This window comes from Papio anubis, chromosome 17 (genome assembly GCF_008728515.1).
Source record: "Papio anubis isolate 15944 chromosome 17, Panubis1.0, whole genome shotgun sequence".
Taxonomy (NCBI): Eukaryota; Metazoa; Chordata; class Mammalia; order Primates; family Cercopithecidae; genus Papio; species Papio anubis.
The window spans coordinates 28,421,964-28,445,293 of record NC_044992.1 but is presented as its reverse complement, the minus strand read 5'-3'; the positions used below and the strand labels follow the sequence as shown (position 1 = coordinate 28,445,293).

At 55.4% G+C, this 23,330-nt stretch overlaps 2 protein-coding genes across 2 annotated transcripts; one reads left to right on the top strand and one right to left on the bottom strand.

Annotated features, from left to right (window-relative positions):
- Positions 1-292: 292 nt before the first annotated feature.
- On the top strand, positions 293-9,441 carry GAS2L2 (growth arrest specific 2 like 2). The gene is made up of 6 exons (XM_003912631.5): positions 293-1,557; positions 3,701-3,942; positions 4,802-4,909; positions 6,039-6,135; positions 6,703-6,955; positions 7,550-9,441. Exons 1-6 carry the CDS (start codon positions 1,173-1,175, stop codon positions 9,102-9,104), a joined length of 2,640 nt encoding a protein of 879 aa, XP_003912680.2. The 5' UTR covers positions 293-1,172; the 3' UTR covers positions 9,105-9,441.
- Positions 9,442-10,426: 985 nt separating this feature from the next.
- Positions 10,427-22,738, bottom strand: RASL10B (RAS like family 10 member B). Its single transcript, XM_003912632.4, has 4 exons — positions 22,504-22,738; positions 18,886-19,248; positions 13,420-13,544; positions 10,427-12,918 (listed from the first exon to the last, which is right to left on the bottom strand). Exons 2-4 carry the CDS (start codon positions 19,099-19,101, stop codon positions 12,648-12,650), a joined length of 612 nt encoding a protein of 203 aa, XP_003912681.1. The 5' UTR covers positions 19,102-19,248; positions 22,504-22,738; the 3' UTR covers positions 10,427-12,647.
- Between the last annotated feature and the right edge of the window lie 592 nt (positions 22,739-23,330).

Genomic DNA, 23,330 nt, shown 5'->3' with positions numbered 1-23,330 from the left:
CACCCAGACCTGTGCCTGCCTGTGAGTTCTGATGGTCTGACACTTTCTTTTTCTTTCTTTTTTTTTTTTTGAGACGGAGTCTCGCTCTGTCGCCCAGGCTGGAGTGCAGTGGCACGATCTCACCTCACTGCAAGCTCTGCCTCCCGGGTTCACACCATTCTCCTGCCTCAGCCTCCCGAGTAGCTGGGACTACAGGCGCCCGCCACCACGCCCGGCTAGTTTTTTTGTATTTTTTAAGTAGAGACGGGGTTTCACTGTGTTAGCCAGGATGGTCTCGATCTCCTGACCTCGTGATCCGCCCGTCTTGGCCTCCCAAAGTGCTGGGATTACAGGCTTGAGCCACCGCGCCCGGCCAATGGTCTGACACTTTCACATACATTATTCCTTTATCCCTCACAACACACCAAAGAGGTAAACATTATTGTCCCCATTTTACGGTTGAGAAACTAAGGCACAGAGAGGCTAGGTAGTATTTGATGGTCACACAGGATTTAAGGCTAAACTCATGAGTGTCGTGCTCTATTGCTATGTCTGTTTCATTCCCATTCTCCTGTACTCACTAAACACCAAGGGGTATGGCAACTCCTACCCCTGCTTTCCCTGCACTCCCCCAAAGTTCCCACTTGGTCAGCCCCGTGAGACAAACCAGCCCCAGCCTCTCCTCCCTCTCCCTCTGTTCTGCAGGGCAGTCCTTGCCTGCTGGGAAGGGTTAACAAGGAGTGTTTGTAGCAGCCGCGGTCTCCAAGGAGAGGGGAGGAAAGCAGAGTGGGGAGGCCGGCAGCCACCCCAGGCTCTGTGGCCGCAGCCAGCAGAGGGTAGGAGGCAGCCAGCTTGATCTATCCAGCCCTGGGGGAAGAGAGGAGTGTCCTCACCTCCACCGGGCCTGAGAAGGGTGAACTCTGAGTGGACTGGGCAGCCTGAGAGCAAGGTCGCTGCAGGGCCACCAGGGAAAGCTGTGGCAAGGACTGAGGAATGTGGGGGAGCAGGGGCTGGGCCTGGCCTGGTGGCTGAAGCCAGTGGCAAGTAGCAGCGTTGGAAGTCCGGGGCTCTCAGCGAGTACAGGGGAACCTCGGAATCAGGGAGAACCCAGCCGAAACCCAGCAGCGGTGGGAGGAGAGAGGTGGCAGTGGGAGGGGGGAAGTGTCCACCTCCTCCGCTGCTGGGGTCCAGCCATGTCCCAGCCTGCGGGAGGCAGGAGGAGGCCCGGGACCCTAGAGCCACCTGTGTGCAGTATCCGGCCTTTCAAGTCCAGCGAGCAGTACCTGGAGGCCATGAAGGAAGACCTGGCTGAATGGCTTCGCGACCTCTATGGGCTGGACATCGACTCGACCAACTTCCTGCAGGTGCTGGAGACGGGCCTGGTGCTGTGCCGGCATGCCAACGCTGTCACTGACGCTGCCCTGGCCTTCCTGGCTGAGGCACCTGCCCGAGCCCAGAAGATTCCCATGCCCCGGGTCGGGGTCTCCTGCAATGGGGCCGCCCAGCCAGGTACCTTCCAGGCCAGGGACAACGTCTCCAACTTCATCCAGTGGTGTCGAAAGGAGATGGGCATCCAAGGTAACACGCTGCACCCCCTTCCCCATCCCAGATGCTTATCTTGGGGGGTATTCATCTTTTCTCAAATGCACAGGCTAGGTCTGAGGGGCAGGATCCTGGGTCCTCATTCTAGATTTGCCTTGAACCACCTCTTTTTTTCATGCCTCAATCTCCCCACTTCATAGTAAATTCTCAATAAATAAATATGTTGATGATTGATAAATGCTGATGATTACTTCAGTAAGCATATATCAAGCACCTGTTCTGTGCTGAGCACTTTGCTGGGCGCCAAGGACACAGAGGAAAGAGACCCAGCGCCCAGTGAATTCATGGTCTAGCAAGAGAGGCAGAAGGCCAGGCGCGGTGGCTCACGCCTGTAATCCCAACACTTTCGGAAGCTGAGATGGGTGGATCACCTGAGGTCAGGAGTTCAAGACCAGGCCGGCCTAACATGGCAAAACCCTGTCTCTACTAAAAATATAAAAATTAGCTGGGCATGGTGGCAGGCTGAGATAGGAGAATTGCCTGAACCCAGGAGGCAGAGGTTGCAGTGAGCTGAGATGGCGCCACTGCACTCCAACCTGGGTGACAGAGGGAGAGTCTGTCTCAAAAAAAAAAAAAAAAAAAAAAAAAAGAGAGAGGCAAAGGGATAGATATGTAAATTAAAGGCCTGAAGTAGAGGTGTACTGCTGGGAGCCAGGGGAGGAAACAGCAGCCTGATTAGGTGGAATGGGGTGGAGAAAGGTTGCCTCATAAAGGAAGGAGATTTGGCCTGAGTCTTTTTTTGTTTGTTTTGTTTTGTTTTTGAGACTGAATCTCACTCTGTCACACAGGCTGGAGTACAGTGGCGTGATCTTGGCTCACTGCAACCCCCACCTCCCGGGTTCAAGCGATTACTTGTGCCTCAGTCTCCTGAGTAGCTGGGATTACAGGCGCCTACCACCACGCCTGGCTAATTTTTGCATTTTTAGTAGAGATGGGGTTTCACTATGTTGGCCAGGCTGGTCTCGAACTCCTGACCTCAAGTGATCCGCCCGCCTTGGCCTCCCAAAGTGCTGGGATTACAGGTGTGAGCCACCACACCCGGCTGGCCTGAGTCTCGAGGAATAAATATAATTTTGTAGGAAGGAAATTCTAAGCAGGGGGGACGACAGGGGCAAAGGCGCAGAAAAAGCACAGTGTGTGAATGACTGGGGGGAGCCTGGTGGGGAGGGCACAGGGCTAGGATGAGGAGAGAACACAGGAGGAGACAGATGGGATGACGCCAGGGAGGGGCACCGTCATGCTGGGGCTTGTAGAGTTCAGGGAGTGACATGTCAGGATCCTTCATCTCCTTGGCCTTGAAACCAGGAATGGGATAAGACTGGATGTTGCCCCATCCTCCTGGCCAAAAGTGGCAGGGGTGAGACTGGGGAAAGGGTGCGGCCTGGGCTACTGGCTGGTGGCTGGGCACTGAGGAGCAGAATTGGAAGGTTAATAGAAGCTAGTGCTTTAAGGAATGCTTGCATGTGCGGAACATTGTGAATGGTTAACAACTGTTAGCATATCCAATCTTTACAACAACCCCATGAAACAGACTACATCCCCATTTTACAGAAGAGGAAACTGAGGCTCAGGGTCTAGCTCAAGGTCATGCGGTTGGTAGTGAGTCAGGACTCCAGCCTTAGTGGTTGGCTCCAGAGCATGTCCTCAGTGTGCCTGGTTGGGCCTGGGTGGGAGCTGAGTTTGTGATGCCTGGCGGAGATTGGAGGGGAGAGGCGTGGGTGGAAAGTGGAACAAACCGCTTCCTGCTCCTGGACCCACCCAGGCAAACTGAGTGGGGAGAGGGGAAGGTGGAGTTTATCCTTCTCTCACTCACACTCACAGCCAGTCTCCAGGTGCCTTTCCTTTGCTGTCACCTCTTCCCACCCGCAGCCTGTCCTGTGAGATGAGCCGCGTGTCTGTATCCAGCACCTGAGCAATTCTGCCCAGACCCCTCCTAGGGGGCTGACTTGACCCCAAGATTCTGAGACCCAAACCACTCCCCATGTGACATGTCAGGATCCTTGCTGCCCCAGACCGGGGATGACCCCAGGGCTTTCCTCCCCGCTCGCCCCTGCCCGGAGGCTCAGGTCCTCTGGGGGCTCACGCTGCTTCTGCCCTTTTCTCCCCGCCTCCACTCCAGAGGTGCTGATGTTCGAGACGGAAGACTTGGTGCAGCGCAAGAACGTGAAGAACGTGGTGCTGTGTTTGCTGGAGCTGGGCCGCCGGGCGTGGCGCTTTGGCGTTGCGGCGCCCACCCTCGTGCAGCTGGAGGAGGAGATCGAGGAGGAGGTGCGGAGGGAACTGGCCCTGCCTCCGCCCGACCCCTTGCCGCCAGCGCCCCCCAGGCGCCAGCCCTGCCACTTCCGGAACCTGGACCAGATGGTGAGGGGCTCTGCACATGCCCTCAGGGCCCCCTTCCTTTTGTCCTTCGTGCTCCTCTCCCCAATCCCACTCCAGCCCCCTCTAATCCACCCGCTTCTTGAGCTCCACTGTCCACCCTGACACGAATTCACTGTGTGGCCTTAAGGCACGGTTCCACTCTGAGCCTCAACCCTAACCACCCGTGGTAATTAATGGCCATGTCATTTCTCAAGCATTCTTACCAGCCCAGCACTGGATGCCCCTCTCATTTAACCTGTGCTGGGACAGTTTTCAAGAACACCGACGGTGGCACTCTCTGAGACACCTTGGTTCAAGTCTTAGTTCCACTGCTTTGCAGCTTGCCTGACTTTGGGCAAATTATTTAACCTCTCTGTGTCTGGCTTCCCTTATCTGCAGCATGAGGACAGTAACAGCACCTACCTTCATTTAAACGAACCAGCACATACAAAGTGCTTGGAACAGGGTCTGCACAGAGGGTCGCTTCACAGCAGTTAGTTCTGTGTGGTTAACCCCTGGGGAAAATGGAGCTCAGGCAGGTTTCTTAATGAAAAGCCTATGATGCGGTGGATGCAGGGCACTGACCCCAGCCTGTCAGATCCCACAGTCCCCCCGTGACACTCCGCTGCTTCCATCAGCTGACCCATGAGGGCTCTGGACCTCATGGTAGGTAGGTCCATGGGTGACCACCCAGGTCTCGTTCTCACTGGGTCATTTACAGCCTTATCCACTCCCTCCTTGCTTCTCAGCCCGCAGCCCTGACCTCAGCAGAAACCTCAGGGGTGACTGTGGGGGCAGGTAGGCCCCCCATTTTGACCCAGAGTGGAGAAAAGAGAGGGCTGAGTTCACCACCCGCCCGCAGGTGCAGAACCTTGTGAGCCACTGCACGTGCCCGGTGCAGTTCTCCATGGTCAAAGTGTCTGAGGGGAAGTACCGTGTGGGTGACTCCAACACCCTCATCTTCATCCGGGTAAGTCCAGGCTGGGGGTCAAGGGACCCCCAGAATAGGGTTTCTTGGCCAGGCTTGGGACAATGACAGTAAGTCCCCCAGAATATGGGACTTTGCCCAGGCTTAATGGCAATGACAGTAAGTCATCATTCACCCCAAGCCATCAGGCCTTGGAGCTCTCCTTCTCTCCCTGGGAGAATTCCAGGAGATCCCTGGCAAAGGTGACAAGACTATCTCTTCCTCCCATCAGGGCAGCCAGAGCCACCACCCTCCCTCGTCTCCGCCACCATGGCCCAGTCTAGAGCGTGTTCTCAGGCGGAGTGGGGTATGGAGAAGGGTGCTCACACTTTTCCATTCCACTCCACCCACAGGCTTGATTAGAGGAAGCAGCTTGAGAACCCCAAGTTTGGTTTCAGTGCGTGGCCCCAGCCACACAGACCCCGTAATTCCACCCCCACCACTTGCCTGGGGGTACATTCAGCAGTGAGTAGCAGCACAGGTCTGAAATGTGCCTTCCACCCCAATACCTGGCCTCACCAGAAACGATCTGTACCCACGGGAGTGGCTAGCAGCTCGGGTCATGGCCCAGCCCTTTCCTGGGGCACAGGCCACACCTGGGAGCAGAGCCAGCCTTCTGGGCCCTCCCCTAGACCTGAGGCAACAGCCCTGTGATGCAGATAGGGGCAAGAACTTGTGGCCCCACTTTCCAAGACAGGAAGCTGAAGCTTGAAGAGACATGTAACTTGCCTGAGGGTGAAGTGGGATCAGGACTCCCATGGGCTCTCCCACACAGGCCACAGAGGCAAAGCCAGTGGCATTAGGGTCCCATTTTGGACACAGGCATGTGTAGATGCAAAACCGTTTACAGCGAAAGGAGCGCTCTGGGGGCAGCCTCTGCAATGCTTTTGGGATCCCTTGTCCAGTTGCGGGACAGCTTGCAGCCTGGCCCCCACCCTTGACCGCATGTGTTATCTGATGCCAGTCATGGAGGAGGAGATTTGGGCTGCCTTTTTACGGCACACACATACATCTATGTGTGGATGAGTACCTGGATGAGAGCATCCCCGAGTGGGTGCCGGAAGCCCGCAAGCTGGTCCAGGAAGAGAGGCTGCCCTTCACCCTGCCCTCAACCTCACCCTTGCCCCCTCAGATCCTCCGGAACAATGTGATGGTACGTGTAGGGGGCGGCTGGGACACGCTGGGCCATTATCTGGACAAACATGACCCCTGCCGCTGCACATCCCTCTGTGAGTCCCCTGAGGGTCCTCTCCCTGCCGGGTTGGTTGGAAAGGCGTAACTCTGGGTTGGGAGGCTGGAGGCAGAGGTGGGAGGTATGTCTGATCTCCAGGGGGAAGAGGTATGTGGGGAGGCTGGAGGAAGGAAGGCAGTAGTTGGGCACAGTACAGTACTAAATGTCACCACAAGATGGTGTGCAACACACGCAGAAGCAGCATTTGGCCAGGGTGCATTTTGGCAGAGCTTAGGTCTGGCTCTGGGATCCACAGTGTTGGTACCAAGTGTGACTTGGAAGGTCTTTAGTTCTTCCAAAATCTCCATCAATGCCTCCAGCCACTCCAAATAAGCACATGCTCTAAGGGAAAGTTGTGTACCTGCCCTACAAACATAGCTTTAAACAAATCCCCCAGCTGGGTCCCCAAGCCCCTCCTGTAAAGAAACTCTGGTGTTGCCACTGTAGGTCCCACTGTTTTTAGTGTGGGGTGTGGGGCATGGGACCACTGGGGGAGGAACAATGGGCCCCATCAGCAGGAATTGAACTCTTCTCTCCTCTCCTTTCTCCGGGGCACTGTTGGTAGCACACAAGCCAGGCAACTTCCTGAAGCCCCCGGCCCCACCAGTGCAGCATGAAGTAAGGGTACAGGATGGACCCTTACAGACCCAGCCTACGATGACCATCAGCCGCTCACAGAGCCCGCCACCCCCCGTGGACTGGAAGACATATGCCTCTTCAGGCCGAAGGCTGAGGTCCCCCACCCCATCCTCCTCCAGACCCCGCAGGGAACGGGGAGCAGGGATGGGGGCGTCCAGAGACATGGCACCATTCCTGAGGTATGGGGAAGAGATAGGGAAGGGGCTCTTTTTCCTTTGGAGTGCACATTCTCAGAGGCCACCACACTCCAAGATAAGAGGAGCAGATCCCCAGCAGTGACTCTATCCCGAGACCACAGGTGTTTGGAACCAGAAGCACACCCAGTACCTTTGGGATAATGTGGTTACTTCATATGCCTTCCCATTTCCCAGATGAGGCTCAGAAATGGAACAGACTTACTCAAGGTTTCCTACCATTTCACGGTAGAGCACAGACTAAGACAACCCATGCACTCCCCTCTGTCTCTCCACTGCCCTGCAACTGATCTGGGGCCATCCCTCGAAGGATCTGAAGTCACCTCAGGCCAGGATCAGGCTTCCTTCTATCTGCTACACAGGGAACAAGGGCACATAGACTTAGGCAGTGACTGTCATAAGGAGGATTTCAAGGCAGTCAGGGAGGAGAGGGAGCATAGGTTTCATTCAGCGTGAAGTCGAGCCCCCTGGGTGTTGTCACTGGGGAAAGACCGTCACTTCCCCGAGCCAGGGACCACACTAGATGACCCTGCCGGCCTGAGGAGTCTCCCTTTGCAGCCTTGTGATTCTCCCTTTCAGGTGCCAGGAGAGGTCTCTCACCCCATCTTGGAGGCAGCCGACAGCTGGGGACAGCCCACCCAGCCCCCAGTCCTCGTCTTCCCAAAAGGGCCGAGACCCACAGTGCACCTTGTCAGGAAAGAGGGAGGATAGATACCCCCCTGGACTCCCCAGGGGAAGGATTCCCACATCTTGGGTTCATGAAAAAACAGACAGCCAGGGAACTGATGCCCGGAACCCCACCCCACAAAGACTCCGAGACATTGAGGCCACCACCAAAGGGATATCAGCAAGAGGACTATCTCCCCTGCCTCGTTCCTGTAGCCCAGCCGAGCAACTGGGCCTCAGGCTGCCACTCCAGGATAAGGCCAAGGGTGCGTTCTTCCAGTTCAGGGAGCCAGAGTCTGTCTGTTCTCCAACCCCTGTCCAAGACCTAACCAAGATCCCCATCCGGCTGCCCTCTCCTCACCCCCCGACACCAGGAAGGAGCTTTCCTGGTGCTACAAGTAGAAGTCCCGGGACAGAACTTGGGAGAGACCCCATTCCACTAAGGGCCGTCACTGCGGACCTGGCTGGGTCCACGCATGGGGACTGCTCTGTGAAAGTGAGGCAGGAGGGCCAGCAGTTGGACATCCAGCTCATGGCAGAGGCCAAAGTGTCCCGGGACCTGGGCCCACAGGAGCAGGAGGGGCAGTACACACCTCTGCCCCTGGGCAGGAACAAGGAGCAAGCCATCTACTGTAGCCTTGAAGAGGAGATTTTGGGCAACATGAAGCTGCTAGAAGTCGGGAGTGCCTGTCTGCAGGGCACAAGGTCTGGGGTCATCCCTCGCAGTGGGGTCTATGTCCCCAGCCTGGGTGGGCGGTGGCCTGAGCCTGGGGGTCCTTATGACAAAGTCATCCAAGAACTGGCTCAGGGCCCCCCACCCCTCCTTAAAGTGGACCTGGAAGCCTGGAAGGCAGCCCCGACTGGCTCCCCTAAGCCAGCTGTTACCCCAGGACCGGGAAGCCTCAAAGGGAAGTTGGGAGCCATACAGAGTGGGCCCAGCACAAAGGCAAGCCTGAGTGCCAAGGGCACCCACATGAGGAAGGTCCCACCTCAGGGAGGGCAGGACTGCTCGGCCCCTACTGCGTCTGCCAGCCCAGAGGCCCCCACACCTTTGCCCTTGGACCCCAACTCTGACAAAGTCAAGGCATGTCTAAGTGAGGGCAGGAGAACTCTCCGGAAGCCCAAGAAGGTCCCGTCCATCTACAAGCTGAAGCTGAGACCCAGGATCCGGCCCCGAAGAGACCACAGGCCTGAGAAGCAGCCTTCACGAATCCCCAAGCCACTGGCCTATGTCTGCCTGGGTCCAGCCAGGCCGCCCCGCAGGGACAGACTGTTGAGAGCTGTGCTGGGCAGCAAGGGAGGGGAGGCATCCCGGGTGGACGGAGCTTCAGTAGGTGAGGAGGAGGAGGAAGGAAAGGAGAAAGAGCCAGCCGCTCCATTGGAGAGCAGGCCCCAGACTCCAGAGGACCTGCGACCTCACTGGCTTGATCAAGCTCCACTTCCACCTGAGGAGGAGTCCTGGGTCTGAGGCACATGAACGTGTCGGGGAGGAGGGAAGCAAAAAGAATGGCCATGTATACACTGGATTCACAGCTGTGGGAACAGAAGGGACGTTCCCTCATCTCCACACAGGGCCTTGGGCAGGAGTGGGTCAGAAGACAAATATAGACTCCATCTGCTCATCTGAGCAAAGGGGCAACCCACTGCTCTCACTCCAACTCCAGAGGTAGGCCAGGGCAGTGAGACCATCCTATATCTCATGACTCTCCCTCAGAACATCTCCCCACACTCCTGGCCTCTGGCCCCTGGCCATGCCCACCTGTTTCCATAACTCCCCTAAGTTATTAAACGCATGTGATTCTACCTTGAGCCCCAGCTTCTTTTTTTTAAAGTTTAGAAACAGAGTCTTGCTCTGTCACCCAGGCTGGAGTGCAGTGGCACTATCATGGTTCACTGCAGCCTCGAACTCCCAGGCTTCAAGTGATCCTCTCACCTCAGTTTCCCAAGTAGTTGGGACTACAGGTAGGTGCCATGACACCTGGCTAATTTTATTTTATTTTATTTTTTAGAGATGGGGCCTTAGTATGTTGTCCAGGCTGACCTCAAGCGATCTTCCTGCCTTGGCTTCCCAAAGCACTGGGATTAAAGATGTGAACAACTGAGCCCACCTCCCCCTTCCCCCTAGCTTCTTGAGCCCCTCTAGGACTGTGGTGGTGCGGGGAGGTATAGCTTCAGATGTTATCCCACTGCAGGAGATGGGGACTAGGAGGAAGGAGTTGGTGGTGAGAGAGGCTTCCTCTTTTGAGGCTCAGCCAATCTTTACAGGCAGCCCCATCTTTCCTGGAAGTGGCTGGTGGGTCAGCACCACGGACAGAGACATCCTGCCCTCAACACACACGCTCCTGGAAGGCACCCTTGCCCAAGACTTCAAAGCTTTGCTCTGGAGTTTGGGTCCTGAGATCACTCAGGGACAAGACGGGTGGCTGAAAGTGTTCCTAACACATCTACATCCAAGAAGTTATGACTGAGAGGCTGCAAAGTCTCAGCCTTGAGTGGGAAGGACGAGACGCAGACGGAGAAGCTGGGATTCAGTCCCATTATGGAAATTTTCCAGACAGGCAGGGGAGAAGTTCTGCTTCCCTTCTGAATGGTTTGAATTAGTTGGAGGGTTTGGGGTTAGGTGGAAAGGTGATACGTCCCAAACTCTTCACCAGTGGTCTCCCTGTTGACCTGGGCTTTGGGACTGGGGGCCACCTCACCACCTTCACCCTCCTTCCACACGGAGCTCAGCAGGCAAGCCCTGTGGGGATCCCTCCCCTCCTACCATGAGGAACGGAGCCAACACCTTGGTACAGAAACGAGGGAAAACACTCCCTGATTTTTAATCTGACTTCGGATAACAGCTCAATGGGCGTCACACACACTTCCAGACCCTGTGGTGGGAAACCCTGGGAGGGGGTGGGAGGGGAAGGACAGAGACTCAGAATGGGGGTGGAGGGACCTGAAATCCAAGACCTGGGTTGAAGTGGAGGCGGGAGGGGGCCTGTCAGAGGATACATTCCAATGGCTCCCACAGGGGAGCAGCCAGAGGCCTGGGCCCCCTCCCCCCACCTCAGGTGCCTCAGAGTTGGGGGTGATGGGGCATGTGAGATGCTGCCATCCCTCATCCCCTCCCTCTGGTGAACCAGGAGACAGGGGTGCAGGAGACTAAGGGGCAGGCCCTCTTTGTTACCCTCCCAGCCACTCTAAGGTGTGGGGAAGGGGAGCCACCTCCTCTGTGTCAGAGGGAGGCTCACAGAGGGCAGGTCACTTGCCCGAAGTCCTGCAGCACAGCAGGGACTAGAACGCAGGAACACTAGACTGCCCAAGGTCAAGGCGGTTGCTGTGGGGCTGTGCTACCCCCACTTGGTGGACAGAGTGGGAATCAGCCGGGGAAGCAGAATCATGGATTCCCCCTACAATGGATGTTGGTGATAAATTCCCCACCCACGACCCTTCCCCCAGACTCCGCTCCATCACCACTCTGGGCTACCTGATTTCCTAGTCTATATGCTGCAGCCTTGGCTAAGTTGGCCAAAGTGGAGTTGTCCTCTCTGCCCGTCTTATAACAAGGGACCCTGCTGTCCTCCCACCAGGCCAGGGCTGAGGGCTCAGCCTCAAGGACAGCTTTCTTTGGTCAGGGGGCAGGGGACAGGGCACCACTTCTCCCTCCCTCCAATTCCCGCATCAATCCCTTATGCCATTCCTAGAATCTTCACTATTATTGTTATTTCTAAATCGGTACAAAACTGACAGTGATCAGCTCCGGTGACGAGAGGTAGAAACCCGGCCAGGCAGCCGGAGAAAATGGGGCGGAGTGAGTTAGGGCATAGGGCTGACTGGTGTTGGGACAAGAGGGTGTCAGATCCTGAGGGCCTCCATCTGGGGCCGGCGGGGGGAAGATGCAGGTGTGTCTCCCCCAAGCACAGGGGTCCCCACCATTCTTTCCCTGGCTCTGTTCTTCCCCAGATTAATCAGGATAGTCTGAGATCTGAGGCAGGCAGAGTCTGGGGTAGTCAGATGGGGTTGAGACGGGGCAACAGAATCTTCACTGGGACAACCTGACCCCCTTCTGGGCACCATCCTGCCCACGACCAGACCCCAGAACCTAACATTCCCCAGTCTGACAGACCAGATTGCAGTATGCAGGAGGTAATAGAAGACTGGAACCTGGCATCATGGAAAAGAAACTATCCTTTGGGGGATTCCCTTTCCACACTCTGTCCAAAAAAAAAAAAAAAAAAAAAACGTTTTAACCCAGGGGGTGATCTGGCTTTGGGGTCAGGAAGAGTGAGGGGCACCTGGCAGGGACGGACCATCGAGTTAAGGCTGGAAGGTAGGTTGTTGTGTCTCTGGGGGCTGCTGGGCGGGGAGGTCTCCCTGGAAGCCGGAGAGCTCAACCTTCTCCCCTCACTGATCTGGGACCTCAGCCCCCGGACCCCTTGATGGTGGTCTTTGGGCCACCCGCATCTCTGCCCTGTGCCGGTGGTGCTGACAGTCAGAAGGCCTGGCCTCACAAAGAAGCTGCCAGGATCTGCGACAAGGGGATGGACGAAATGAGAGCCCTGTGAGCGGAGCTAGGGGGGACTGGAGGGTGGGTGAGACAGGTAAGGACCAACAGACGCTTGGGTGGGCGGACATGGGAAAGGAAGACACCCGGCAAAGATAGACACATTCTGGAAAAGACAGGTGGGGGCCCGGCCAAGGCGGCACCTCGCCACCCCCACCCTCCATTGCACGCTCACCCCCATCCCAAAAGGCTGTGGCACCCCCGCGGGTCGGGCCGGGCACTGCACTAAATACAGCACTGAAGACGGCTGTCCCAGGAAGCCACGGGGGCAAGGGGCAGGGCTTAGCAGTTACTGGGGGCTCCCTCTCGCGCTTTGCTTCTCACCGGGAGATGCGTGGCTGCAGGGGCTTCAGGCCGGGACCGTCACAGTTCCATTTCCCGCCCGCTCCCCGCCCCAGCCCCGCAGTACAGCCCCACCCTCCGCCCGGCCAGTGCCGGTGCAGCCCGCGGGGCGCGCAGGTGTCACATGATGGCGCAGCGGTTTCGGCGCAGCGCGCCCTGGAAGCGCAGGGCAGCGTGCACGTGCTTGCACCGGGCGCAGCCGACGCTCTTGAGCAGCTCGCTAAAGAGCAGCAGGATGTGCCAGTTGTACTTGGCCGAGCATTCCACGTAGCCGCACTTCCACGTCTTGCGCACCAGGTGCGACACGTTCCAGCGCGGGATCACGCGTCCACGCTGCAGGTCCCGCTTGTTGCCCACGATGATGATGGGCGTCTCTGAGGTGCCGATCACCCTGCGGGGCGAGGCAGGAAGCTCAGAACTCTGTCAGTCTCACAACCGCTGTACTCCCAGCAGGGCAGGCTGTGCCTGGCCAATACTACCACCACCGTATGTTCTGCTCCCGGCGCAGCCCTAAGCCCTGGAGGTGTTATAGTCTCTGATCAGCACAACTGATCTAAAAGATGGGTTCTACTGTTATCCCCATTTTACAGATGAGGACATAGGCTTAAATGTTTACTGGCTTCAAGTCATGCAGCTGAGTGGCCCTGGAAGTCTTGTTCCAGAAGTCCCAGTTCTTAACTACTGCACTACTCTAGCCACCCCCACAGCCAGGGTCCCAACATGAGTTAACAGAAATGGGGACAGCACAATGTATGCATGTTTGAGTGTATGTGTGGGAATCTTAGAACACATATACCTCTGGCTCTGTCCCTATACTGTCCCCTTTTCACAGGGACTGGCTAGCACTGGGTCATCCACAGAAGTGGCAATGGACTGTGTTCCAGCCTCTCACCTCGTCTCCAGGATCTGCTGGCGGATGGTCTTGACGTACTCAAAGCTGTCAAAGCAGCAGATGTCGTAGACCAGGATGTAGGCGTGGACGCTCCGGAGTCCCCTGCAGCAGGCGTCTGCCCACTCCTGCAATATCCCCAGCCAGTACCAAGGTCAGAGCAGCCATGAGGGCTCCCCTATCCCCCAGACATCTCCCATCAGAGGGGCAGTGCTCTCACCTGCCACTGCACCTGAAGCCTTCCATACCTGCTCATCCCCAGGAGACCAGGCCCAGGGAGAATGGAGGAGCTGTAGCCTCCCCATTCCCAAGCCAGGATGGAGCAGGTCACATTGTTTGACCTTTGTGCACATCTGGAACTTAGTTCTGCCCTGCTCCATTTTGTCCCCTCATCCATCCATCGAGGCCTTTTTTCAACAAGTACATTTATTAAGTACCTCTTAAGAGTCCAGCTCTGAGCTGGGTGTCGGACCTGTTAAAATTCTATCTTCCAAGGCTCAGCTGAAGTGCCACTGCCTCCAAGAAGCTTCCTGATTTCCCATCCTTCCTGCAAGCAGGGGACTACTCCCTTCATCTCCTGTGTTCTAACAATCCTTCGATTACACTTTCATTAGAGCTGTTCCATCTCCAGTTCCCCACTTCTGCTGTGAGCTCCTGAGAGGGCCACAGCCAGGCTGTCCTCATTTTTATGTACTCCCTCTTCCTCTCTGAGTGTCAAAGCAGGTGCTCCTTAATGCCACTACCTGGGCTGGTGAGCTCTCCGTAGCCCCATCTGGGATCAATGCAACTCCTGCCTCTGCCACTGCCCTTAGACTGCTACCTGATGTGTCCCTTCTGTATGCTCATCTCTGCCCTCAGGCTTGAGAAACAGAAAAAGATTCGGACTGGATGCATAATGGGCTGATGTAGAGCAGGGCCCCAGGGAAGCTCCAGGGAGATGAACTTCCTGAATGTTTGTGCAGCTTCTCAAGGGATTGCGGGGTACAGCTCAAGATGAAGAGACTCCTAGAAAGGCCAAGTACACTAAAGAGAAGTTTCCTTAAGAGATTCATTAGTCAACGTGCCAGTAGTTACAACTGCAAGAGTGGTTTCAGGCAGCCAGTGTGTGGAAAGAAGTGGGTCCCTAAAGTTGGGGGACAGAGGCCCCCAAGGACAAAGGAAACCAGTCTTCTCCCACCAAAGCTCAGGCAAAAGACTAGAAGAAGGTGGAGGTATGTCTCCTGTCCCAGCATCTGAGTCAAGTGGGGCAGGGGCCAGGCACAAAGGAGGACTACAGTTCTCCACTTCCAAGAAGGATCAAAAGGAAATGACTTTGGTGGCAGTAGTGCAGAGTTAAGTCCAACTTCAGAACAGCACTTCCCAACTCAAAGGCTTAGAAGATGCTGCAGTGGATTTCCCCAGGGAGATGATGTGGCATCTTTTCTTTGCGCTGAGGTTTAAATTTTTGGTGCAGCAGGAGGATGCTGAGGACAAACCTAAAACCATAGGAAACTGAACTGGTTTCTTAGGCCAGGGAAGACTGCATTCTGCTAGACACAGTGATCTCCAGGAGCCTGGAACCTGTGCATACAGATGCTCCTCTGATCTCCCAAGACGAGTGGAGATCAATGAGAAGTGGGAGGGATGAGAGGCTCCCAGTCTCTTCAATCTCTCTGCTGGGGAGAGGGAGCAGCTGCCAGCTTTTGAGGGTGACAGGCCCACCTCTCCCCCAACATGTTGCCTCCTTGAGGGGACCTCCTGGCTTCCTCCCACCCACTCCTCTCTGGGGGTTCCTAAAAGAGAGAGGAGGAAGGCCCCTGATTGGTTAGCTTGTCCCTTCCGCCTTGATTGAAGGGAGGAAGCAGGTTTCCAAACTGTAAAAGGTCATCTTGGGGCTGTGTCAAAACAGAGAAGGAGCAATGGAAAGGGAGTCCAGTTTCAGGGACATGTAGTCTGAGAGAGGCTCAGTCACCTGCGTCTCAACCATGCATTTGCTGATAATTCCTTTGGTGGTTTGCAAGCACCTGATAATCTCAGCTTCCTTCTCTGATTGAAGGGGCTGCAGCAGACACTGAGGCTCACATCCAGGAAACACTACTCTCCTGGGCTCTATCTCATCCGGCATTGGAGAAGAATGTATTACTTTATTTTCAGATGGTGGCCATCAGGAGTCTTAGGTTTTATACCTAATCTTTGGCACCTCGAGGATCCCTTTTTCACAGCATTGCTCTGCCGAAAGTCCCTTACTGGGCTCCTTGAGTGAAATCTTGGATATTCTAGAGTCCAAAACTCAGAGTCAGTCAAGAAGAAAAAAGCCAACAACCCAATAGAAAAATGGGCAAAGGACATCAATAGTTCTTGAAAAAAGAAACACAAAGGCCCTTAAACCTATGAAAAGATGCTCAATTTCACTCATGATCAGAGATGCAAATGGAGACTACAAGGAGAATATCACATCTCATCTCTCAGATTGTCAAATATACTGTCAAAAGTCTGACAATATACTCTGATGGCAAGACTGCAGGAAAACGGGCTCTCATATACATTGCTCACAGGAGCACAGCATACACCACTGCTATAGAGGGCAATCTGGAAATAACCTCCCCTCAAAACTCCAGTTACAGTCACACTTCTTTTTTTTTTTTTTTTTTTTTTTTTGAGACAGGGCCTCACTCTGTCGCCCAAGTTGGAGTGCAGTGGCACTATCTCAGCTCTCTGCAGCCTCAACCTCCCAGGCTCAGGCGATTCTCCCACCTCAGCCTCCCAAGCAGCTGGGACCACAGGCATGGACCACCATGCCCGACTAATTTTTTGTATTTTTGGTAGAGATGGGGTTTTGCCATGTTGCCCAGGCTGGTCTTGAACTCCTGAGCTCAAGTGATCTGCCCGCCTCAGCCTCCCAAAGTGCTGGGATTATAGGCTTGAGTCACCTCACCTGGCTCTGTATTCACCATACCATTTCCAGGCATTGTGATCCAGCAACGCCATTTCCAGCAATGCCATTTCTGGGAATTAATCCCACAGATATACCTACTTACGTTCAAAATGACTTATCTACAAGGCTATTCATTGTGGCACTGTTTGAAACAGCACAAGACTGGATATCACCCACTTGTCCAACAAGAAAGGACTCCATGGTACAGCTCTTCAATGGAGCAGGGTGTGGCCATGAGGAAAGAACAAGGAAGTCCTCTAGATAACAGCCTGGAAAAATCTCCAGGTTATAATAGCAAGTTAAAAAAAATTGAGGTACAGCGCCAAGCATAGTGGCTCACATTTGTAATCCCAGCACTTTGGGAGGCCAAAGCAGGATTGCTTGAGGCCAGGAGTTCGAGACCGGCTTAGGTAACACAGCAAGATCCATCTATACAAAAAATTTTAAAAATAAAATCAAGGTACAGAACAGTATGGTTCTTGTTTTTGTTTTGTTTTGTTTTGTTTTTTGAGATGGAGTCTCGCTCTGTCGCCCAGGCTGGAGTGCAGTGGCGCAATCTGGCTCACTGCAAGCTCCATCTCCTGGGTTCACGCCATTCTCCTGCCTCAACCTCCCGAGTAGCTGGGATTACAGGCGCCTGCCACCACACCCGGCTAATTTTTTGTATTTTTAGCAGAGATGGGGTTTCACCGTGTTAGCCAGGATGGTCTTGATCTCCTGACCTCATGATCCCCCCGCCTCGGCCTCCCAAAGTGCTGGGATTACAGGCGTGAGCCACCGCGCCCGGCCTCCATTTTGTTCTTTATGTAAGAAGCAGGGAAGAATGCATTTTCTTACTTGGGTAAAGAAACACTGAAAGTATGGATAAAAATCTGATAAGAGGCCAGGCACGGCGGCTCATGCCTATAATCCCAGCACTTTGGGAGGCCTAGGCAGGCGGATCACTTGAGGTCAGGAGTTCGAGACCAGCCTGGCCAACATGGTGAAACCCCATCTCTACTAAAAATACAAAAATTAGCTGGGTGTGGTGGCAGGTGCCTGTAATCCAGCTACTTAGGAGGCTGATGCAGGAGAATCGCTTGAACCCAGGAGGCAAAGATTGCAGTGAGCCGAGATCATGTCACTGCACTCCAGCCTGGGCGACAGCGGGAGACTCCATCTCAAAAATAAATAAATAAATATATTTTAAAAAAGAAAGAAAAATTCGATAAGAATGGTTATAGAGAGTGGGGCAGGAATCAGGGTAAAGGGGGCAAGATGAAATAAACAAAAGTCAGTGTCTAGGCTTGGAGCAAGATTTGAATGTCCAATCAGGTGATTGTTAAAGTCTCCTTTAGAAGAGAACTAGAAGGCCCTGTGCCCAGACCGTTTGCCCTGATAGGCTCAGCCTCACTGCTTCCAGGGCAGAGGCGGGATCAGGCTTCCATCTTGCTGCTGACCCCAGGCGCCTGGGATGGGTGAACGGGTGTCTCCGGCAGATTACGCCAGGGCCCTCCTGCCTGGTGTTGCTGAGAGTGCTGAGTGCCGAGCTGCCCGCCGGCTCCCAGCCCAGGGTCGCAGCCTGAGAGACTGCTTTATTTGCTCCGTTACACCTGGACAAGCCTTGTCTCTTGCCTTCTGGGTCTCCACCACTGTGCCTGTCCTTCCCGGAAAAGCTCTGTACACTCTGGTCAGAGGCTTCCTTCAGTGAGCAAACATGTCTTAGAGCTCAGCTTCCTTTTTCTCTCCACTCCCTCTCGAGTCAGAGGTTGAGAGAGGGCAAGAGGACCTGGTTCCAGCAGGCAGTGGGGAAGGAACACAATAAGTGAGGACCCTGGGGGCATTTAAATCCAAACCTGGCAGGGAGGGTACCCAGCAGGCAGGTCTGAGGTCAGGGGCAGAGCATCACTTAAAAGAAGAGGGCCTTGGGCAAGAGAGCTGACTGGGGTCTCCAGAGTCTCTGAGAACACACCTTTCCCAGGGCCCTGTCTATTCTGTATTCTGCTGCTGTCCCTTCTCCAGGGGACGTGGAGTGAGGCTATGGTAGGCACAACCCCGAATACTCACTGCAGCCTAGTGTTCCCTGCCCTTTTCTCTACTGCCTCTTACCTGCCTAAAACCTACTTAGTTGAGACATCACCCTCTGTGACCCCCCAACTCCACCCCAACACATCTGGATGACCTGGATGCCCCCTTAAGGGCTGCTCCAGCTCCCTGCTCCTCCAATCATAGCACTTGTCACACCATGTAATAGTTGCCTGTTAGCCTTTTCTCACCAGACTATGAGTTTCTTGAAAGCAAATTCCATCAATTGTTTGCTCACCATTCTGCACCAGTGCCCACTGCAGGGCCTGGCACACATTAAACAGTCATCAAATATTTGTTGAATAAACTAGTACACCAGTGAATGAATTCCTGGAACGACTCTAAGCACGGTGGCCCAAGGTGCAGTGTGGAGCTCCCAAACTCAGTGACGCGGCCCTGGCAATAGGGCCCGAGCTACAGCAGGTTGGAATCCAGGCTCTCCCCTACCCATCCATTTCCCCACTAACCCATGCCCCCCAGGGTCCTCCTACCTGGAGCGTATTGACAGGGAAGGCGCTGATGGGCGGAAAGTCGAGGATCTGGAGGTCGTGCACGTGGCCGTTCATCACGACAGCAGGCAGGTAGAGGCGGCGGGCGGTGGTGGGCACGCAGACCTCGCTGAACTCGTTGTACAAGAACTGGCGCACGATGGCACTCTTGCCCACACCTCGCGCCCCCAGCACGGCCACCCGGTAGGTGGAGACCATGCCTCCCGCCCCACTCCGCCACCTCGTCCTTGCCGCTGTCTGGGGCTCCCCCGGGCTGCATATTCCAGGGGCTGGGGGCTCAGCCACCGTCAGGACCAACCATTGCTGCCTCTGCTTGCCCTGGGCCCTCTGCGGCCTCCACCTGGACTGTGGGGACAAGAGGTGGGCTTAGTGCACCAGCTTATCCCTGGACATGTCCTGCACTTTTCCACGTTTGGGACTTTGCTCAAGCTGTTACCGCCACTTGGAATGCCTTCCCTTTCCCAAAACCCCGGTGGCCACCTATCCATAACCTCTCCATCCCTCCTCCATTTTTCCCTGCATTCCAGTAGTAGGACCCAATCTTTCTTGACTGATGACCTGACTTTTCTCCAGGTCCAACTCCAACCAAAACAGGCTGCAGAGCAGAGTGGGAAGGGCACTGGACTTGGTTTGATCCCAGCTTCCCCACAGAGCCTGGGATAAGACGGCAACACCTCTGAGTCTGTGTCCTCCTGAGTGGCTGGGACTGGGCAGGTGTGTCTCAGTGCCGGCACTCCTGACGTTTTGTGGGGAGAGAACTCGATTGTGCAGGACTGCCCACACATCGCAGGACATTTGCCTTCCATGGCTCCCAAGAGGGAGCTGCCAGCAGCAGCCTCCAGACACCACGATGACCAAAAACTCCCCCTCCCCCCATTTCCAAATGCTCCTAGTTGAGAATTCTGCACTAGATGACCACGTTGCCTCTGGGGTGCAACACTGCTGAGCACTTACTCTGCTGGCATGCCCATATGGGTATCCTTGGTCAGTACGACATCTCTGAGGGATAGGTACTGTTATTCCCACTTTAGAGACAAGCTTAGAAGCAGTAAGAAGTGTGTCCAATCACAACCCGAAGGGCAGCTACTCCTTTCTATGATGTCGCAGTACTTCTTCCAACTTTCAAGTTCAGTGATTCTTTTTTTTTTTTTTTTTTTTGTTCCAGACAGAGTCTCACTCTGTCACCCAGGCTGGAGTACAGTGGCATGATCTCGGCTCACGGCAGCCTTCACCTCCCGGGTTCAAGCCATTTTCCTGCCTCAGCCTCCCAAGTAGCTGGGATTACAGGCATCTGCCACCACGCCCGGATAATTTTGGTATTTTTAGTAGAGATGGGGTTTCTCCATGTTGGCCTCGATCTCCTGACCTCAGGTGATCTACCTACCTCGGCCTCCCAAAGTGCTGGGATTACAGACACGAGCCACCGCGCCCGGCCAAGTTCAGTGTTTCTAATCGATGAATGCATACAGGCCAAGGTCTGGGTCTCATTTTCTGGCATCCCCTAGAGCCCAGAGGGCCTGGCACATATTAGGTGCCCAGAAAAGGGCTGCTGGGGGTTGGCCTTGATATGAATTCATTAGCTCCTTGCCTGCCCAGTTTCAGTGACTTTAGGGCCTGGGTATAACTCTCAGCTCTGGTGTGTCCTTGCTGCATGTCAGTGGGCAAATCACCTTCTCAGCTGGAGCCATGCTTCTGCACATAGGTACAGTGAGGTAAACAGCCCCTATTTCTGAGAAAATCCACGTAAATCTCTTAGCCAGGAAAAGGAACCTTTCTTCTTTTGTTGGTGATAGTGACCAAAGAGGCTGTTACATGCCTGAGACCTCCTGTCTGGATTCCCAGGAGGGTGACATCAGCACTTGCTAACTGCGTCCAGGGCAGGTGGATTCGCTGGATTCTGGCAAGGCCATGCTTTTCCTCATGGGTGCGTACTTTTCTGCGGATGCATGTCCTTTCCACACATGCACAATCCGTAGCTGAATGTCCCCCAGGTTGTCCTGGTTCAGAGGACTCACTCCACAGGGTATGTGCGCACACAGCATAGTAAATAAAGGTCAGGATGTGGAGTGAGAACAACTAGGGCTTGATTCCTAGCTCTGCCATTCACCTGAAGTGTGACCTTGGGCAAGAAACTTAACAGAGTGTTATGATGTGTGCATGTAAAGCCCAGGGCCTAGGCCAGCATAGGTGTTCAATAAACAGTGATCACTGCTATGGGCAGGGGTCCTTCATTCATCTAAGTTCCCCACAAATTTAGCAATGGCACCTCCTAGCAATCCCAGGAGGGCTTGCTATCTACTGTTGCATGAGCTCACATGCATGCAGTGTGTGTGTGAGAGATTCTTCTCATTTTATTGAAGATTTAAAAAACAAACACACTCCAAAACAAACCCAGTGACTTAGGGAAGTGAAGACCTCATAGCCAGTCAGTTGTTAACTAAGATTAGGACCCTAAACTCCTTCCTGCCCCATGCAGTGTCCCTTCTCCAACAGGTGTTTATACACTTACATGGGCTCCCAACTAGGGGGAAGTACCTATCGCTCCTTCCTATATGTCCCTCCAGGTCCGAAGCCCCTTAGGCATCCCTGGACACCACCAGCATGGCAGAGAGACTCAGCTGGGTTAATTACATAACCAGCACAGGCAGGTGGGGAGTGGGGAGTCCTAGGGGAGTAAGAGAGGGCAAGGAACGCCAAGAGGAGTCCTGGCCTCTCTCTGGGTGTGGCAGCTCAGAGGTTTCCAGGATGCATCCTACCTGCAGACTGTCCCGGACACCACACTCCCTGCCCAGAAACCAGCCCTTTCTGGGGAGTGGCAGGGAAATGCAAGAGGGGCACTGCCCAGGAGCTAGGGAAGGGGCGCACGAGGCCCCTAGGCTGGGGCCAGCCTCCTGGAACTCACCAGGCCCAAGTGTGGCCCTGTCCCCAACTCAGAAGCGATCGGTGCCCCTTCCTTCTTTCCAGGCAGAGGTCCTGGATCTAAGAGTATATTAATCCAACACCCTTGGCTGGGTGCGGAAGGGAGGGGGCTGTCCCAAGAAGCAGGGCCCAGGCCCCTGAGCGCTTTCTCCCCAAGGCCTGCTCTCTGCAGTGAGTCTGCAGACAGCGCCCGGCAAGAGACCGCCCGGCAAGAGAGCCAAGAGACCAGAGACACACAGAGGGGGCAAAGCCTAGTTCCGTCCCCTTCCCTGCGCCTGGACAGCTGGGTCGCTGCCCAAGACTGACAGCGGGGGCTTCGCGGATCCAGAGGGCCGGGTCACAAGTCTGCCAGCTGTTTGTTCCAACCACGTTCGCCTGGGGGTGGGTTAGGGGGCGACAGAGGATGCTGCGCTCCCCATGACCTGATTGGTAGGAGTTTGGGGGGGATGTAGAAGCCCAGCTCGCTCTCCGCCTCCAGCACCTTGCAGGCACCCCCACCCCCAGCTCCAGCTCTCACGTGGCGGCCCCGCACCGCTTCCCCGCCAGCCCGCCGGCCCCCTCCTAGTCCCGGACTCCCTTCGCCCCGGCCGTCTCCTCCTCCCCCGACCCCGGCCCGACTCCCCCAGCCCCTGCCCCGGCCCCGCTCCACCCCTGACCGCTTCCCCTCCTCCCGCCGCTTACCCGGGGCCGTCCTAGCTGCCCCCTGCCCTGGCCGGCCGGTCGGCGGGGCTGCGCTCCCCCCGGGCTCTGGCGCTGCCCCCCGGCTCCCCCGCCCGGGGGGAGAGAAGTGGGGGCGCCCCCGCCTGCCCAGTCGGGGCGGGCTCAGGGCGGGCGCGCGGGGGCAGATGCGGGCCGCCGAGGGGGTAGGAACCTCCAGCCCCAGCTCTCCCTCCGGAGCGCGCCGCCCGCTCGCGCTGGAAGGAGGAGGGGGGCGGGGGTGCGGGCTGGCATTCCGCTGGGTCCCTGAGCCTGACATATTCGCTAGGGCGGCCCTGGATGAATTCTTTAATCCCTGGCCTCGACCTTCACACCCCTCCAGACTCTCCCTGCGAGAATTTAGCTCTAACCTGGAAGAGATGAAGAAAGGCATGGGAAAGCCCTCAAGGCCTTTGCTTCATTCCGACTCTTGGCCTCATATGCCCCTGGCCCAGGCCTGTAACCAGGCCACTGTGTGCCCTGCACTGTGTGCTCTGCACTGTGTGTTAGAGACATCCAGGCTCTGCTCTTCCACCCTCCTCAAGGGCTGAGCGAAGGGTGATCACTCTCACCCTTCACTGACGCAGTGAAAGGCAGAGCTGGCTGGCACAAAGCAAGGTCTCCCCTGCCAATGGGTGACCTCCATACCCCTAAAACTACCATAGGTCTCTTCTCGCCAGAATGGGAGATACCAGCGTTTGTCAGGATTGAGGGCAAAATCACCCAGGTATTTATTCTAACACTCATCATCGTCTAACCTTTGATGATCAATGTCATGTCATAATCAATGTCATCACTGATAGGCAACCTCT

Excerpts from the sequence above, each read along its gene's own strand:
- GAS2L2 (XM_003912631.5), top strand. The coding sequence starts at position 1,173 with ATGTCCCAGCCTGCGGGAGGCAGGAGGAGGCCCGGGACCCTAGAGCCA. Across the intron at positions 4,910-6,038 it reads ACACCCTCATCTTCATCCGG|ATCCTCCGGAACAATGTGAT; the intron begins GTAAGTCCAGGC and ends TTGCCCCCTCAG. Across the intron at positions 6,136-6,702 it reads CTGCCGCTGCACATCCCTCT|CACACAAGCCAGGCAACTTC; the intron begins GTGAGTCCCCTG and ends CACTGTTGGTAG.
- RASL10B (XM_003912632.4), bottom strand. The coding sequence starts at position 19,101 with ATGGTCTCCACCTACCGGGTGGCCGTGCTGGGGGCGCGAGGTGTGGGC. Across the intron at positions 13,545-18,885 it reads TCCCTGTCAATACGCTCCAG|GAGTGGGCAGACGCCTGCTG; the intron begins GTAGGAGGACCC and ends GGGATATTGCAG. Across the intron at positions 12,919-13,419 it reads CAGCAGATCCTGGAGACGAG|GGTGATCGGCACCTCAGAGA; the intron begins GTGAGAGGCTGG and ends CTCGCCCCGCAG.